Source organism: Heloderma suspectum, chromosome 1 (genome assembly GCF_057233095.1).
Source record: "Heloderma suspectum isolate Gila_16-S chromosome 1, 16-S_ref, whole genome shotgun sequence".
NCBI classification, from domain to species: domain Eukaryota; kingdom Metazoa; phylum Chordata; class Lepidosauria; order Squamata; family Helodermatidae; genus Heloderma; species Heloderma suspectum.
This window is the reverse complement of record NC_139458.1, coordinates 187561111-187579737: the sequence shown is the minus strand read 5'-3', so window position 1 is coordinate 187579737 and position 18627 is coordinate 187561111. Positions and strand designations below refer to the sequence as shown.

At 39.7% G+C, this 18627-nt stretch overlaps 1 protein-coding gene across 4 annotated transcripts in view; it reads left to right on the top strand.

Annotated features, from left to right (window-relative positions):
• LOC146358523 (neurabin-1-like) overlaps window positions 1-18627 on the top strand; it is a 51555-nt gene that overhangs the window by 12110 nt on the left and 20818 nt on the right. For all 4 annotated transcript variants that reach the window (XM_084812905.1, XM_084812889.1, XM_084812897.1 and 1 more), the window contains exons 4-13: window positions 1186-1306; window positions 5446-5550; window positions 5667-5787; window positions 8133-8276; window positions 9811-9864; window positions 11697-11926; window positions 12571-12667; window positions 12755-12926; window positions 15196-15347; window positions 17513-17828. In XM_084812905.1, coding sequence (XP_084669031.1) covers window positions 1186-1306; window positions 5446-5550; window positions 5667-5787; window positions 8133-8276; window positions 9811-9864; window positions 11697-11926; window positions 12571-12667; window positions 12755-12926; window positions 15196-15347; window positions 17513-17828 — 1512 coding nt within the window. The remainder of the gene's footprint in view (window positions 1-1185; window positions 1307-5445; window positions 5551-5666; window positions 5788-8132; window positions 8277-9810; window positions 9865-11696; window positions 11927-12570; window positions 12668-12754; window positions 12927-15195; window positions 15348-17512; window positions 17829-18627) is intronic.

Below are 18627 nucleotides of genomic sequence, written 5' to 3'. Positions count from 1 at the left end.
TCAAAGTGATCTGGATAGACTGGAGCGCTGGGCAGAAAACAACAGAATGACATTTAATAGGGATAAATGCCAAGTTCTGCACCTAGGAAAGAGAAACCAAATGCGCAGTTACAAGATGGGGGATACGTGGCCCAACAACACTACAAGCGAGAAAGATCTTGGAATTGTTGTCGATCACAAGCTGAATATGAGCCAACAGTGTGATGTGGCTGCAAAAAAGGCAAACGCTATTTTGGGCTGCATTAATAGAAGCATAGCTTCCAAATCCCGGGAAGTACTAGTTCCCCTCTACTCAGCACTGGTTAGGCCTCATCTGGAGTACTGTGTCCAGTTCTGGGCACCACACTTCATGAAGGATGCGGGCAAACTGGAGAGGGTTCAGAGGAGGGCAACAAAGATGATCAGGGGACTGGAAACAAAGCCCTATGAAGAGAGACTGAAAGAACTGTGCATATTTAGCCTTGAGAAGAGAAGACTGAGGGGAGATATGATAGCGCTCTTCAAGTACTTGAAAGGTGGTCACAGAGAGGAAGGCCAGGATCTCTTCTCCATCATCCCAGAGCTCAGGACACGGAATAATGGGCTCAAGTTACAGGAAGGCAAATTCAGGCTGAACATGACAAAAAAACGTCCTGACTGTTAGAGCAATAAGACAATGGAACCAGTTAACTTGGGAGGTAGTGGGCTCTCCCACACTGGAGGCGTTCAAGACGAGGCTGGGCAGCCATCTGTCAGGGATGCTCTGACTTGAATTCCTGCATTGAGCAGGGGGTTGGACTCAATGGTTTTGTAGGCCCCTTCCAACCCTACTATTCTATGTTTCTATGAAGTTTTCTGAGCTGGAAAATGTTTTCAAGTTCATATCATATCCAAATTGCTAAGAGAAAATTGGTTATTTGGAGGGACTACAAATGTAATAAGTATGTAAAATCATTAAAAATAAATAAAATGAAATTATGTACAGTACAGGAATGTCTGCAAAAAACCAGATAGACAAATTAATTGCGTTACCATAGTACTACTTTTTTATATATAAAGAATGTATTAATGCACTTCTTATTTCAGTTCTTGTAATTGTAAGTATAGACTGAATGAGTTCATTATGTAAATAATGTATTACGGTAAGATACATCATTTTTCTCATGAAGCTGATTTAAAAACACATGTTTTTCTTGTAATCTATAGGTGACAGTGGCTTAGGTATCAGTATAATTGGAATGGGCGTTGGTGCAGATCAGGGACTGGAAAAGCTGGGGATCTTTGTAAAAACGATAACTGAGGGTGGAGCTGCTCAGAAAGATGGCCGGTAAGTTTTCACGAGAAATGCTCATTTTGTTTTGCAAAATTTTTTGTTTTGTTTTGCAAACTTTTTTGTTTTGTTTTGCAAGAGAAAGTTCACAGTCAAGAACTCTACGTGCATAAAGCTTTACAACTCTTTGCTATCTGGACATTTCCTTGGCTTGGTTCAGTTATAATGGGAAACCATGACCTTCTGCTATGAGAATGAGCCATGTCGAGCCTCAGACTCATCTGTTTTCCCGGCTCCCTTTTCCTCTTTTGTGTGCACGAGGAGGATAAACTTTCATACAGTTGCCTGTGACATCTGAACTTTGGCAAATGTGGTTTGCTTAGACTATGATTAGTGAGAACAAATGAGAATCAACCCATATTTTCAGATGCCGATGTTTGGGCATGACAGAACCTTTGCATTTCCCTTACATACATATACATACATACACACACACACACACACACACACACACACACACTTGAGCTGTGTGTATGTGTATATATATGAGAGAGAAAAAGGGGATACTGGTGCAGACGATCATATTTTGACTTAATAAGCGGTAGTCTTTTTCTGAGTCGTGCATCCCCTTTGCTGTTCTCAGAACAAATCCTGTCTTTTTCTGAAGCTATTTAGCATAGTTTCCCAGTTCAGCTGAAACAGGAATTATTGGATTTATTTCATTTCATTTCTGTATCACCCAATAGCCAAGTAATATCAGATACAACCCTTAGTTTCCAAAGTTTGACTGCGGTCCTGTACACACTCAGGTAGCGTAATTCCCATTAAAATCAGTGGGATTTAAGCAGCCTAACCAGAACAAGCCTTCTGCCTGCACATACAGCCTCTCTGCTCCTCTTTTCTTGCAAGTGAGCAGACAAACCAGGAAATCCAATAATTCCTGTTTCAGCTGAACTGGGAACTAAGCTGAGACACTGTCTGAATGCAGAAGGGGAGAGAAATGCAAAACACAGGCTTGGAGCCACTAGTGTGAGGGGAAGGCACTTTCATTTGTGCAAAGTGGGGATGTCTCTGATTTCCTTTGATTCCCCCATGAATCAGTCTCCAAACTGTGTCAAACACCATTCCAAAAGATCTTCCCATCCCCAGAAGCAGTTATTCAGGGGGCACAGTGGTCTGCAAAATGGGGGAGGCAGGAAAGCCCCATTCCACAAGAGTAATTTTGCTAACTTTCCTTAGGATCCAAGCCATGACATGTTTATAGCTGCTCAGTCACTGAGTCACTTTGCTATCTCTTCTCCCAAACTTCTCTACACTGTGAGATTGTAAGTAGCTCTTGGGCTTGCATGCTCCTTCCTGTGCCCTCCTGGTTATACTGAGAGATCCAGCATTCCAAACCTGAGATCTCAGTGTGGTCACTTCTGTCTGCATGTAGTGAGTGGTGGCTCATGAGGCATGAGAGTCTGGCAGCTGCTTTCTATCTCATAGCACAAAGTGGTTTGAGGGGGAGAGGTACATCTGAAATAGGCCCATTGCTGGCTCATATGGGGCAGATTTAATCTAAGGATTGTATTTAAGCAGTGAGAAATGCAGTAAGCAAACAATGTGTATACTGAAGAATGCCGAATATGTGCTGCTGTAGAAATGGTTTTAATTACAGAGTGCTTAAGGCTGCAATCCTTTGCACACTTACCTAGGAGTAAGCCATATTAAACTCCATGGGATTTATTCTGAGCAAACGTGTATTGGACTGTACTGTAAATCTGGAATCCTGCATGCGGTGGTTAGGCTGCTTAAATCCCACTGATTTTAATGGGAATTACGCCACCTGAGTGTGTACAGGACCGCAGTCAAACTTTGGAAACTAAGGGTAGTATCTGATATTACTTGGCTATTGGGTGGTACAGAAATGAAATAAATAAATAAATAAATAAATAAATAAATATGTTAGTCTTATGTAGAGTAGACCCACTGAAATGAATGGGACTTAATTTAGCTGCAACTAACTTAAGTCTCATTCATATCACTGGGTCTATTCTATGTAGGGCTAACATTGGATACTACCCTAAGTAATATCCATTTAAAATTGTAGGTTGGAAGAACCCTTGGTTTTTGTGCATCTTCTTTACTACTTGGGTTGACAACTTGGATTGATTTGCAAATGTGTGTCATTTAATACTATTAAGGTGTCTTTTTTCTTTTGAGTTTTTTTAATATACATCCATAGATTTGTATATATCCATAGCAATGAATACATATGAAATGCATATATACAATTTACTAGCAATTATAGGTTTCAACAAAAGCAGCCCAGGTAGCCAAATAAATATCCATTTGAAGGTAGCATCTATATGCCATCCATTCAAATGTTGAAAGCATTATAATGTCCGCAATCCATTGCATTACAGGAGGTGAACCTTTATCCTTCCAATGTTGTAGTATCAGTCTTTTAGCTGTCAAGAGAGTGTGGAGAATCCTTTTATGCTCACCATTCGTTAATTTCCATGAGGCAGGTAAATAATTTAAAAGAGCATGATGTACATCAGAGAATATTAAGGACTGTTCCAGTACAAAATGTATCCGTATAATAACCTCCTCCCCAAACGAAGCAACTACTGGACATTGCCAAAACATGTTTAAAAGAAGTATTAGTTGTATTGCATCTCTAGCAATTAGCTGAATTAGTCAATCCCTTATTTAAAAAAAGACATTATGCTGTCCAGTAGACACGAAACATTTTTGTTTTGCTGAGTAAGCAGCAGCTGAAGATCTGTAGACGCGATAAGTATATACACCAAAGCATTGATCCAGTGATTAGGCAGAATGGGACAATGCAGTTCCCTATTCCATTCCTGCTTAAAACCCTGTATATCATACACTACTGAGGTGTCTTAACATATTGTGCCCCTGAAAACCTCTTAAAAAATATCCAGAAGTAGATTTTCTGTTGGCTACATGCAATCGTGTTTTCCATTTGGAATGTTTGTGTCCAGCTTTGACTGACTACTCTGTTGTAAAACTCCAGGCTTTTTCCCTGGTGTAATACTTCCTGCTTTCTTTGAAATTCTACTGAAATAAACACTGAAACTGCACTTTACACAAGGATAGTAGCCTGATGACCTATTATAGGATGGATGGAGGAATCACTGGAGGACAAGCACACTAATATCACTAAAGTGAAAGCTAGGTGCAAATTACTCTCTGCTTTCTCTTGTAAAATGTCCTCCTTCAATTGAGTACCAGACTTATATTAAATGGAAATATTAGCATCCTTGGAAGAGGGTGTGAGCCCACACCTCACCTAGGCTGGGGTTGATCCAGACAAAGTTAATTGAATTTAGGTCCAGTTGGAATAAATGGGAAAGTTAGTCATGACTTCTCCCATTGGGGAACTAATTTCAACAAACTCGTAGTGCCATTCTATACATGTCTACTCAGAAGTAAGTTCCATTGAACTTACTTACTCCCAGGTAAGTGTCTTTAGGATTGCAGCCTGAATCTCGATCTAATCCAGTGTGTTGGCTACACACCAGCTGATAGCTTGTGTTTCTGGTCAGTTGCCAGAAAATGTTAGATCTCTGCAGAGTAATGTATAACGCGATAGTACACAGATTCAACAGTAGACTTGGCTAAAGACAAGACAAATAAAGCCACTTTAAAAGTTACTTCAGTGTTACTGTTAACAAATCTGTTTTTTGAAAGACAGTCCAGTGTTCACAATGCTTCAGTATACCTGTGACAGTGGGCAACTAAACAAACAGTGAGGGAGATCCTCAACTTGATTATTACCACAGTAAGAAGGGAGACATATGGTAATTTACAAAATCACTCTGTAGCAAAGATGGCATCAGTTGGAACCTAAGCCAGCATATATTCTTCCTTTAAGGAGAATTTATGTAATTTAAGTACATATTCTAGCCAATATTTGTATTTAAACATATTAAACCAGGGACAAACCTGTTTTTTCTTTTTAAAGCCATATAATTATTTAATAAAAACATCTTTGAGTCTGATTTGGTGTATTCATTACTTTTTCCCTGTAGGGAGGAGCACGTGTGACCAAGACTGATACCAAGTTGAAAGTCTTCTGTAGGATATAACGACCAAAGAGGCTTTTTATTAATATGAATTTTTATTCTTCTAGGATTGAGTAGTAGTGCCTTTGCAAAGCCTAATGTTTATTCATTGTCTTGCAGAATCCAAGTAAATGATCAGATCGTTGAGGTTGATGGTATAAGTCTTGTAGGAGTAACCCAGTTCTTTGCAGCAACTGTACTAAAAAATACAAAAGGCACAGTCAGGTATGTGTATTTCTATTAATAAAATTGAAGGGGAAATGTTGCATAATTACCTGCTGGAGGCACTAGTATAAGAAGTTATTTTATATTGACTTACTGATGATGGTTGATCTCCTTAGGTTTCTGATTGGAAGAGAAAAACCAGGAACTCAGAGTGAAGTAGCTCGCCTTATCAGTGAGACATTGGAACAGGAGAGATGCTTATATGAGCAGCAATTTGCCCATGATGACACAGAACAGGTATCAGTTAAAATGTAACACTGCATGTGTGTGTGTGTGTATATACACACACACACATATACACACACACACACACACACACACACACACGAGACCTGCAATAAAATGTCACTGTGGATTCTTGCTTCTAACAAGAGTGCTTCTATTTAGGGTAATAGCCAGCATGCTCCATCTCCAGAGTAGTACAAGCTTCAAGAAGTTGAAGCAAGATTTGTAGAGAGCTAGGGAAGGCCAGCAGATTTTCTCTATGCTGGCAAGTGAATCCAGGTTGCAGCCATTCCCTAGCTCCTATCTAAAGTGATAATGGGCTGAGGTAGTAGGTGAGGAGCAGGGAAGAGGATAGTAAGAAGTGGTGGAGTTGAAGACAATAGAAGGGGCAACAATGAAGCAAAGTGGATTGGGGGTACTGAGAAAAGGAGCTGTTGAAGCTCCTTGGCTGTGGTCAGGAAGCTGGGAAGAGAGAAAGGAAACGTGGGTTCCTTCTGCCCTCTGACACCTATTTTTGGACTCCAGAAATTTGCTGGGGAGGTTAGAGGGCAGCCCAGAGGGATCCCCAGCTAGGTGGGGAGGAGCCCTGGTAGAAAGGCCAAGCAGATGAGGAAGAGCAAGGAGGTGCCAAGGGCACTGTATTCCCAGTGTACCCCACAGAACTGCTCAGTTCTGCCCCTTGTTTTTCTCCCCTGCCCCACCATTTCTTGCTGTTGCTTCCTTGTTCCTTGCTGTGGCTCCCATTTTGTTTTTCTCTTCTTTCCTTCTCTTTGCTGTGTTTGTTGATTTGCAACTTTCCTCCCCTGTGCCTCCGCTTTTATCACCTCCATGTCCCTTCTTGCTCATTTCCCCATTTCTCACTATCCTTTCTGCTTCAACCTTCCCTCCTCCATCTCCTGTTACCTGCACATATAACATAGAGCTAGCACAGTCATTCAGCCTTAATGGTCAAATTTGGCTCATGTGAGTGAGCAACTTTGCATACTGGCCTCTTCACCTCTGCATGTGTGTCCTGTTCCTCCCCCCACCATTCACTTTGCAAACAAATGCATGCACAGTCTGTTTTTCCCTGTTGCTTCCCTAAGGTTTTTTTTTTAAGGTTTTTTATACTTTGTAGGTGGGGTGGGGTTGGTGTGCTTCTGCAAACTTCCCAGGTTCCCCTGTTCATACTTCTTTGTGGGTGGTGACTTTTTAGCTACACAAGGATCAGCACATCCCTGAGCATCACTAATTGAGGGAGTGATTACAGTTTGTCAGTGATATATCTATACACACACACACACACACACACACACTTCAAAATGTTCTAGCAAATTAACTTTTTTACCTTCCCTAGAAGATGTTGAATGAACAAGTATGTTTAATCTATATCCTTAATCAGCAACTAGTTTTCCTGCAGAGCTACTTTGAGAAGTGAGTGGGTCAGAGTTAGTGGACCAGTTCCTTAACCATAAGCCCCTAAGGTATACTGTTAGCACATTCTGTTGCCATAGATGCCCTTCAGCCAGGGTGCCTGGCAGTTGGCAGCTGAAGGGGACAGGTGACATTCTCCAATTCGCCAGAATTGCTCCAAGGGGAATCCAGTTGCTGATGCTTAATCTAAAAGCTGTAGCCAAGCAATCTATACATGCAGCTGCAAGCTTTTGGATATTTTTGCACCTGAGCAGTGCCTTACAACATTTCATACATTGACCAAATACAGTGTGAGTGTTATTAGGAAGGGCTATTTGACTGCAGTTGCAAGCAAAAGCACATGTAGTCTTTAGTTCATGCTGTAAAGTCTTGCTGAATTAAGTCCATAGCTGCATTCACATGTCACAGCCATCAGTTCTGGCTTAATCAGTCATGAAGTGCATGAGTAGCATCCTAGTGCACGCAGCCCAATCGCTCCTGATTTAAAGTTGGCTTAAAAATCCTTGCTTGCTTACATAGTCTCTGGTTCAAATGGGAAGCTATACTTACTTGTGGCTTCTGGATTTGTTTACCCACTTATGTGAAAGAAGGAGCCAAGTGGGAGCAATCAGGCTGTGTGCACCAGCGTGGTGCTTGTGCACATCATGGTTTATTAAGCCAGGATTGATAGCTTAGCATGATACGTGAAAGCAGCCAATTACTTTAGTAATCATGTGGTGGTCTAATCATCTCTTCAAAAGCTGTGTTTGAAGATTTTAAGTTGCAGATTTAGAAAAAATATTTCCATTTATAGAGAAGAAAAATTTAAATTGTAGCATGTAGAACTAAAATAGTAATATAACTTTTGAATTTCATCTTTTATATATTTTATGTTTTATGGCAGTTGTCTTTGTTAGAAAAGGTTATATTCAACATCAATAACATAGTAGTTAATACCTTTTCAGGATGATGATTATGATGATGACGAAGATTCATTTGAATCGCATTTACATGGAAAATCTGTTGAAGTATTCTATCTTCCTGAAAATGAAGATATTAATTTGCCACTAGACATGGATTCTACGCAATTTCTACTGAAGTTTAAAGAGGTACAATGCATTTTTTCGATCTGGTAAAACAGTAAACAGGAGATTTAACTTACTGGACTCTGTCTTACTATCAACAGACTACAATAATTCAGTTGTGTGCATGGATTTCCCTTGTGTTGCTCCATTGGGCTTCTTAAATTTTAGAGATACTGTGAACACAAGAGAAGAAATTTTAGCAGTAAATTACTGTCCTAACTTTTCCATGGTATTCTGGACCATTTTGTTGTTGTTTACAGTATCAGTCTGCTATTAGAGTACAGCAGTCCCCTTTAAAGGCCTAGACTGGAAATAAAGTCATGACTGATCTCAAAATGGCTCCAATTTAACATAACAAAATAGATGTTATCAATATCACATTTGAAAAATATAGTCTAACACAAAAACTATTGGGGTCCATTGGAACCCCCAACGTTAACACTGTCCTCATCAGTGATTGTCAAGAATTTAGTTTTCTTTTTCTGTCAGAAGAAGGGGAGGGTGAGCAGCCTGAAGGGGAATCCCAATGGAAAGGGGAGCAGTGCAGAGAGGAATTACTGATCGGAAGTGACATGGAGATTCCTGAAGGGGGGGCACTGCACCTGACTCGGCAGGTGCTTGCAGGAGGTGGTCCAAGTGCCTACTTGAGTCCATCCCTGCATTGCTTGTGCCCCAATTGCTCGGGGCGGGGGAACCCAGTGCTTGGACCAAAAGAGGTTGCCCACTCCTGACCTATGAAGAAGCCCCTGCAGGAGAAAACAAAAGAGAAAGCAAAACCTAAAATGCCTAAGTGAAATATTGGGCTCATAGTGAATGATGGAACAGGTCCAATATCCCCCAATAGCCTAACTGGGTGGTTGTTTTTCAAAAGAACTTTACAAATAAGAAATCAATGTTGCAGGGTTTCATTATCGGAGTGTTAACTCATGTGTCAAGATAACGCCAATTTGGAGTGCTATAAACCCCATAGAGTAAAATTTATTCCTGTAGTCTAAAGGATCTCTGCAGTGTTCTGTATCTGTGTGCAGAAATATAAAAGATTTTGTAAATAAAAACAGAAAAAAGTTACTCCAGTACTCTTGAAGTGGTATAACTACAAAAGTGGAATTTACGATACAAGCAAAATGCTACGTTATTTTCACTACCTTATTTTGAGGAGTTGCTGCAGAAGGAATGGACCCCAGTTAGCTTAGGTGTTTGGTAGTTTCACTTTCCCATTCATTGGAATGGGGTAAATTGGACCCCTGATAGTTTAATAAGTTATACGTAATTTTTTTAAAAAAATGAAAGTGGGGATGAGATGATACACCACAGGACAACTGACCTTAAATTTGTTGAGGACTACATGGAGTATGAAGTAGTTCAAGTTTACTGGAAAAGTTTTATAAATATTTCAAACATCTGCTAGGACTACAGCAGTCTCAGCTGCTAGGACTACAGCAATCTCATTACTTTAGAATGGTTAAATAAAGACATAATGACAGATCTTACAAAAACAATGTTTCAAATGCCCATAATTTTTTTTCCTTTTGACAAATCTTTTTATATCCTTTTGTAGCTACAGTTAAAACATGCAGTTACAACTGCTGAAGTTAACCAACTTAAGGAAAAGGTAAGCTTTTAATATATGGTAGGATTAGGAATATTCTTTTGGTTTGTATTGGATATTTGTAAAATTAAAACTGAGTACAAGGAGGACAACCAAAATAAAACCAAACACTTGAATTCAGCCCAGAATATTTAGCTGAAATATAATAGCACTATTTAAATAATTCTTGGTGATCTATAAAGAATGTTGGCCTCTATGTTTTTTCATGTTTCTCCTAGTGTTTTGTTATAAATATGAATATGATGTGTTTATTCAATCACTTCAGATAATAAAATTCTTGAAACAAAAAACAAGCTCAGTCAGACACATCCAATGGACTGGGGGGGCAGGGGGCATTCAGTTTTTCTCCCCTGCTTCCCTAGTCTACCTCCAGCACATCCATGTCTGCGTCCCATTCTCATTTTGTGAGGAGTATAATGCATTCCTTTGTGGGCGGGGGCACCTCGTCTTCCTTGCTTATGATCCATAGGATAAGAGAATTGCATGATGCATTCTGATTTATCTCCTACTCAGAAGACCTTTTTGCAGAGGCTCCTGTTTTCTCTGTGCCTTATAAGCAGGTGTCCCAGTGCCATATGAGATGTACTTTAAGCAGTACACTCTGGATAGGAGAGAAGGAAAAGGAGTTGCCATACCTAAATATGTAGATCTTCTACACAATAAGCGGGAAGGCTGGGATATTGCCTCTCTGCTAGTAAAAAAAATAATGTAGGAATAGAATTGCCAGATCTCTTTCCCAAGAGGATATTGTGCCTTTAAAATTGGATAAGAGGAGTAACTTTGCTTGAAGTATCTTTTGCCAACACAGTGATACAAGAACACACAGCCAGTAGAATTTTTTTCTGCTACCATTTGTGTGTATGTATTTATTTGCTTTTTCAAAAAAACCAGGACCTGTTATAATATTAGCAGTTTAACAAAGCACTCGGCATATAGACAAGATACCAGCCTTCTGCAATACATCTGGTAGAACTTTCCTTACATGCATCTCTTAAATGTATAGGAGCTACTCAGGCTTAGGACCTGGAAACCCTGTATAGGATCTTTTTGCCTATCTGTATGCAGACATGGATTGAGTGTAGATGTAGCTTCCATGGCTTGCATGCAGCCCTCAAAATACTGTTTTGTGGCTGGCTGGGTGACCAGCCAGATGGGTGATCAATAAATTTAATTAATTAATTGTTGGAAGGAAGCTGGCTGATGCAGAAACCAGTTCAATTCTTAAGGTGGCATAGCAGCAAAAAAGACAAGAAGCGTAACATCCTTGTGATAGTCTGGAAAACGAGCTAAACTTAAGGTGGCCTTCCCCAACCTGGTGCCCTCCAGGTGTTTTGAACTCCCAACTCTCATAATGCCTGACTGTTGGCCATGCTGGCTGGGGTTAATGGGAATTGAAGTCCAAAACATCTGGCGAGAACTAGATTGGGGAAGGCTGAGGTACATCAAACATTTACCTAGCTGTTGCTATTATAGGCAGTTTGAAAGTAGTCTTCCATACAACCAGAGCAGTCTGCATTTTAAGTTAGGTAGTTGTCAGGTTTGTTTAGATAAGGCCAGAGATGGAAACTGAGACAAGTTGTCATAAAATTAATGATCCTGTGCAGGTTTTGTACAGAAGGATTTCTAGAAATGTATGTGGCAATATTAATTGTTAGTATTATTAGATTATGTCTATTGGAAGAACATCAGCCAGTTATTGTGTTGTATGCATTTTTTCTTATTTTCCTTATTCTACTAGAGACTAAACTTGTTATACTTTGACTTCTTAAAAAAAATTAATAGATTGTGACGAATGATCATAGTAAGGCTAATACTCTGATGAATTGTTTTTAAAGTTAAAAGCAACAGAAGCTGAAAAGATTGAATGGGAGTTAAGTAAATCTCAGCTCCAGGAAACTTTAGATGAGAACAAAGAAAAAATAAAGAAGTTGGAGACCTATTGGTTAGAAGCACAAAGTTTATGTAAAACAGTAAATGAGCATCTTAAAGAAACTCAGGAACAATATGATGCCCTGGAGAAAAAATACAACAAAGCCAAGAAATTGCTCAAAGAATATCAGCAGAAGTGAGTTCATTATTGTCTACTTTCAGAAGCTCATACAGGTCTATGTTTGTTATTTCATGCATGTACTATATTGATAGCTATGTGTATATATAACATTTCGCTGCCCCAGCATAGGTTCAAAGTAACAGAAATGCTAGTCTCAATGCTTCGTTTTAGATGATACAGAAGAATTAAAGACCATTTGAATTCAGTGCCTGTGGGAATGGAAACAGACATTGACATATAGACAGGGTGTAAATTGTAGAGAGTTGTCTTCATTGGTCAGATTCAGTTATTGAACTGAACAAGAAAGAGAATGCTTGGAAATAGCTTCAGCTAGTAGGAAGAAATGATAATCAGCTCAGTGTAATATAGGAAGCTTTGGTCAGTACCAGCGCTGCATTACCACTAATGTAAATGACGTTGCACTAGCATAAACGATATCTAGCACAATGCCAATACCACTTGCTGGTGTGACAGGTTTTCCCAGAAAACATGTGCCAGCGAGAGCTATTGCTGTTGTGCTTGAGATTGTGCTAGTGTAAACTATGTCATTTATATTAGTGGTAGTGCAGTGTTAATACAACCCTTTTCTAGTAAATTTCCTTTTTCAGATGAAACCTTTCTATACTGCATAACATTGTTATCTCTTGTCCCTGAACCAGAGAAGTAGAACTCATAAAAAAAGAAGAGGATCATACAAAAATTCTTGAAGAGAGAAACCAGGAGCATGCAGATCAGCTGAAAATATTGCAGGAGAAGGTTAGGCAAGCTGACTTCTTAAATATCGTTTTTCAAAATATTTACAGGTGCTTCTTGGTTTTTAAAATTGTGTTGTAACATTTTTAGATTACAGCGCTTGAAGATAAATTAAAAATATATGAGAGACTCCCTTATCTGTTTGGAAATAGTGTTTTATTAGAAACTGACACTTCAATTCCTGAACAACTGACAGAACATTTTGAAGTGAAAGGTGATGTTCAGGAAATCGAGTCTTCAATGGAGAAATTAGATTTTTCTGGTAAGTAAAAGTTCTAAAACAATCCTTTGATTTCTTAAATATATGCAATAAGCAAAGTCACCATGAATTTTTGCTGTGAAAGATGTCTTGATAGTCTTGATAGTAAGTGGATATGTTAGTTTCTAGATTGAGCAGCTTTAAAGCTAACAATTGAGCGCAATGTAGCCTGAATAGCAGTGAATGAATAGGTAAAGATACTGTATTTTCAACAACAGTTGGAATGCCGCAAAGGATACAAAACAGAAGTTATACAGTCAGGGCCAGAAATATTGGAATAAGGATAACTGTTTTGGCAGTTGGCCTCTGTACACCACCACATTGAAGTTGAAAGGAACACACCCAGATGGGAGCGAAGTCAGGACTTTCAGCTGTAATTCAAGGGGTTTGACAAAAGTGGGGCACTACCCCTTCAGGAAGGACAGCCAGTGGCATACACACGCCCCCATCGTTGGTGGCTCATAAGTAATGGAACGAATGGCTGACAAGCAGCTGCATGGCCAGGTGTGGCCTGTTTCCTGGGTACCCCATGACCAATCAAGCAGAGAAAAGGCCTGGAGGTGGTTCTGAGTGTTACATTTGCATTTGGTAGCTGTTCACTGGAACTCCTAACATGAGGTCCAAAGAGGTGTCCATGAGAGTGAAGAAGGCCATCATTAGGCTGAGGAAACAAAATAAACCCATCAGAGATATAGCAAAAACAGTGCGACTGGCCAAATACAACAGTTTGGAACATCTTGAAAAAGAAGGAATTAGCTGGCAAGCCCAGCAACAGCAAAAGGCCTGGCAGACCACGGAAGACAACTGAAGTGGATGACCGCAGAATTCTGCTCATGGTGAAGAGGAACCCTTTCACAACATCTAGCCAGGTCAAGAATGCTCTTGCAGAGGTGGGCATGTCATTGTCAACATCTACAGTCAAGAGACAGCTTTATGAATGTAAATACAGAGGCTCCACAACAAGGTGTAAACCACTGGTAATGCTCAAGAACAGACAGGCCAGATTAGCCTTTGCCAGCAAACACCTAAAAAAGCCTGCTCAGTTCTGGAATAAGATTCTTTGGACTGATGAAACCAAGATTAACTTGTACCAGAATGATGGGAAGAGAAAAGTATGGAGAAGGAAAGGAACAGCTCATGATCCAAAGCATACCACATCATCTGTCAAACCTGGTGGAAGCAGTGTTATGGCATGGGCATGTATGGCTGCCAATGGAACCAGGTCACTGGTGTTTACTGATGACCTGACTGCTGATCAAAGCAGCAGGATGAATTCTGAAGTGTATAGGGCTATACTTTCTGCTCAGATTCAGCCGAATGCTGCCAAACTGATAGGACGCCGATTCATATTGCAGATGGATAATGACCCAAAACATACAGCAAAAGCTACCCAAGAGTTTCTGAAGGCAAATAAGTGGGATGTTCTTCAATGGCCAAGTCAGTCACCTGATCTCCACCCAATAGAGCATGCTTTTCACTTACTGAAGACAAGACTGAAGGCAGAAAGACCCACAAACAAGCAGCAGCTGAAGGCAGCTGCAGTAAAGACCTGGCAAAGCATCTCGAGGGAGGAAACTCAGCATTTGGTCATATCCATGGGTTCCAGACTTCAGGCAGTCATTGACTGCAAAGGATTTTCATCCAGGTATTAAAGGCGATCCCTAAGTTTGAGATGATGTTGGTTTGTTCCATTACTTATGAGCCACCAATGATGGGTGTGTGTGTATGCCACTGACTGTCCTTCCTGAATGGGTAGTGCCCCACTTTTGTCAAACCCCTTGAATTGCAGCTGAAAGTCCTGACTTTGCTCCCATCTGGGTGTGTTTCCTTTCAACTTCAGTGTGGTGGAGTACAGAGGCCAACTGCCAAAACATTTATCCTTGTTCCAATATTTCTGGCCCTGACTGTATCTATTAGAAATGTTCTTTGTGATCCATGTCGAAATGCAATCTATTTGTATTGGTTCAAGAAGGTCTAAAAAATTTAAATTCAGTATACTGAAATTTTCAGTATACTGTAAAATGTAGTATACAGAAGTTAAGTTTGTTCTATAGTATGAGTTACAAATAAAAGAACATTTTATTGGACCAGCTGTGTTATTGAAAGAGCTGGAATCTACAATGTTTCCTTTCAGTTTATAGATAGTCAGGTTACTTAAAACTTTGAATACTAGTTTATAAAAGAGCACTGGCTACTTTTGTTGTCAGAGAAATGAGGGGAGGTTTGGAATGCTGGAATATCCGTTTTAACGATAACTATGAATTTGTTGTAGATTTTGATACCTTTGTTGGGGACACACCAAGGTTGGACACCAGTGCACATAAAGCAAAAGCTCAGCTTGCCTTGAAAGTAAAACGTCAGCCACCTTCTCGGTCAAAGCTAAAAGAATCTCTTGGGGCTGGACAAAAAGATATAAACTCACAGGTATAGTATTCTCACCATTGATTTTTTTTCAGGTACAATTTGTAACTTTGTCTATAAGGAATGCATTCATGAGATAAATTACATCATTTACTCAGCACTTCTGGCAGGTGGCATAGAAGGTCCCTTGTGTCTTTGTTCTGCTAGCTTTCCAAACAAGCAAACAAAGGCAAGCAAAACAAGTGGATTTAATCCTCACTTAAGTAATATATAGGCAGTGTTCACTTTTTCTGCTGCTGTACACAAGTTGTCAGGTCTCAAGGGCTGGTGTACTAGCAGACTTTGCTAACAAGAATATTCAGCCTTCTGAAAGCATGTATGTAACTGATTAAAGGGGAGGGAGACTTACACCAAGATGAATACCCCTATAATTACTATCTCAGTTTCTGGAAATTCAGCATAGCTACGTCTGTTCTGTTATCTGTAAAATTAAAGCAAGGTGGGATGCAACCCCTAGAAGCAGCTTAATACAATGGTATTTATAGGCTAATTCATATGCTTATGCAGTGAACATCACCTCCATGTGATAGGGAATGACACAGGAATGTTTGAATCCACTTCACATATAGGTCACTAGCATCTGGTGATAGAATGCCCAGTGCTGCCAGGCCTCAGGGAATGTTACTGCTTGTCTGTGTTGGAATTTTACTACATGATCTGATTGATGCTGGGAGCTGATTCAAGTATGGAACCTGCCTATATGAGAAGTGATTTTCAGCAGCACCTAGATAAAATAACCATCTTGCATATAAATCCTAAATAGTAAAATAGTTAATTGGATGCTGTTGTAACCTAAACATTAGGGTTATAGTCTGATTAAAGAAATGTTATGGCATTTTCACAAAACAGTTGTTAAAAATGTAAATTAAAAAATAACTCAGCTTTGTGTATCTCAGTTTAGCCCTGGAATCTATACTAATAAAACAGCTTCAGGTCTGTCTTTGTCTGAAAAATATAATTTTAAAGTTTTTAGCATTTGTGTGTAGACACATTGCATTTTTAAGTCAGTGAAGTACGAGGGTTCTGTACACAATTGACTACTTAATTTGGAATGGGCAAGGGTCAGAAGGGGCAATTAAAGTAGACCTATGCTGCAACCTGAGGGATGATTTATGTAAGAGACATCTGGCTGGAAGTCCAAACCAGCCTCAGTCCCACCATTAACCTGCATTATTCCTGCATTATCACCAACTAGTTTATCTTTGAAGTCCCTTCCAACCCTGATTAACAGATAGCTTTACTGCAGAACTGTTGGAAACCATTCTTGGCGTGACCCCCACCCTATCTGCATTATGGGGATAATAAACTGCATTGGTATTTAAAGGATAATTTTTATTGTAATTTTTAAATTAACATTTATATATCATCTTATTTTCTAAAAAGCCATCAAGGCAGTGCACAGCAATTTAAAATAGTAAAACCTTAAAACAATAAAAATAATAACATTAAAACAGATATATAATTTAAAAGGCTAAATTAGATGTGTCTTCACACCCTTTCTAAAAGTCAGCTGTAGAGAATGTTGGCCAGCTGTAGTTCTTGAGGGAGCACATTCCACAGTTTGGGAATGACACAGGAGAAAGCCCTTTCACGTGTGTCCGATAATTGGGCCTCTGTGGGTAACGGTGCCCTTAAAAGGGCCTCTCCTGCAGATCCTAATACCTGAACAGGTTCATAATGAGACAGGTGATCCCTTAGATAGCCAAGTTCTAAGCTATTTAGGGCTTTAAAGGTTAAAATTAACACTTTAAAAACTCATAAAATCAAGTTTATCAAACTAAGACCTTAATTGGAAAGGCATGAACTCTTATTTGTGCTGCTGCCTTTTTTGTTTCCCTGTGGATATGCTACTGCTCAATCTTATTCAAGCTAAATACCTGTATTTCTATGAGCAGCTCTCATTTCGACCCTAGGGGAGGAGGAAAAGAATGATGCCAAAAGGAACCAAGAAGTTCCACTTCACACTATTGCATTGTGCATCTAGTCTTTTCCTGTCAGGGTGTAACCTCACTTAGCTCTCTAATGCTGCTGCTAGCCTTCTAGGGCAGGCTTTGGATGACAACCTCAGCAAATGGGCATATCAATACAGGAAAGGGCCATTCAGATACCTTGGTCCTAGGCTGCTTAGAGATTAAATTAAATACTTTTATTTTAACATTTGTTTTCAGGATGTGGATGATGATGATATCGAGGAAAATATCCAGACCAAGTCTTCAGAAATGGCAGAAAAGATAACTTCATCACAGCAGAGTGATGTAGATCAAAGAGTTGATAAACACGAGCGTGCTGAAAGCACTGACAGTTTGTTAGAATCAAGTCCATCTGTTTCTGTGCACTCTTCCCCAGTGTATAAACCACACACAGAAAATAGTTCTGGAACAACCCAGTCAGCTCCTAATGATGATGCTACTGCAAATTCTCCTTCAGGATACTGCAGAAATGTTAAGCACAGAGAATCAAAAGGCAAAGGAAAAGTGAACAAAGGTAACTAAAATCCTTGTATGTAAAAGTAATAATTGCCAAATATTCTTCCATGCACCACTCCTTTCTAGAGAGCTGCATAGCTACAATGGCACAAAAACAGCATAATGTAGTAAAAGAAATAGGAAAAGTCTGTGTTATTAAGCAGGCTTTCCATTGCAAGCCTATTATAGCATATTACTACAATATATCAAGATGATGAAGCAATTGTATTGAAGCATTATCCCTTGCATCTCCACCTACACACTTTTTTGTCAGTGCAGTGGCTCATATGACTGGTACAGACAACTGTTGACCATGGCTAAGGAATTGGGAATACATCAAAAGATTGTATTTAAAGCATTTCTATCCTATTCTTCAGCCATTGCTCTCAGGGCAGCTCACAAAGATCAGAAATAAGCCATCAGGTTTACATTCGAAGAGACATAACACAAAAGGAAAGGAGTGGGAGGAGGAGGGAAAAAAGCAAATTTAGATACTAAATTCTTAGTTGTTAAGCTCAGCAGGTCATGGAGATGGATCTAAACAAAAAGGAAGGGTGGCTGCTTCTGATGACCTCAGCAATGGCAGTTTGTAGCAGGAATGGGGGTGGCTCTCAGCTGGAGCAGTATCCAGGCATGATGGAGAATGCCTGACTGCTGCTTCCTCTCCCTCTGATAGCCTCAGCAGATCATATGGTTCCTCCCTTTGGTGTCTTCTCTCTACTGTAAAAGTTTCTTCTCCCTCAACTGTTGCCCTTAACCGTGGCTTACGGTTATACGTGCATGGATTTTAACTAATCCATGAAAATAGATGGATTATA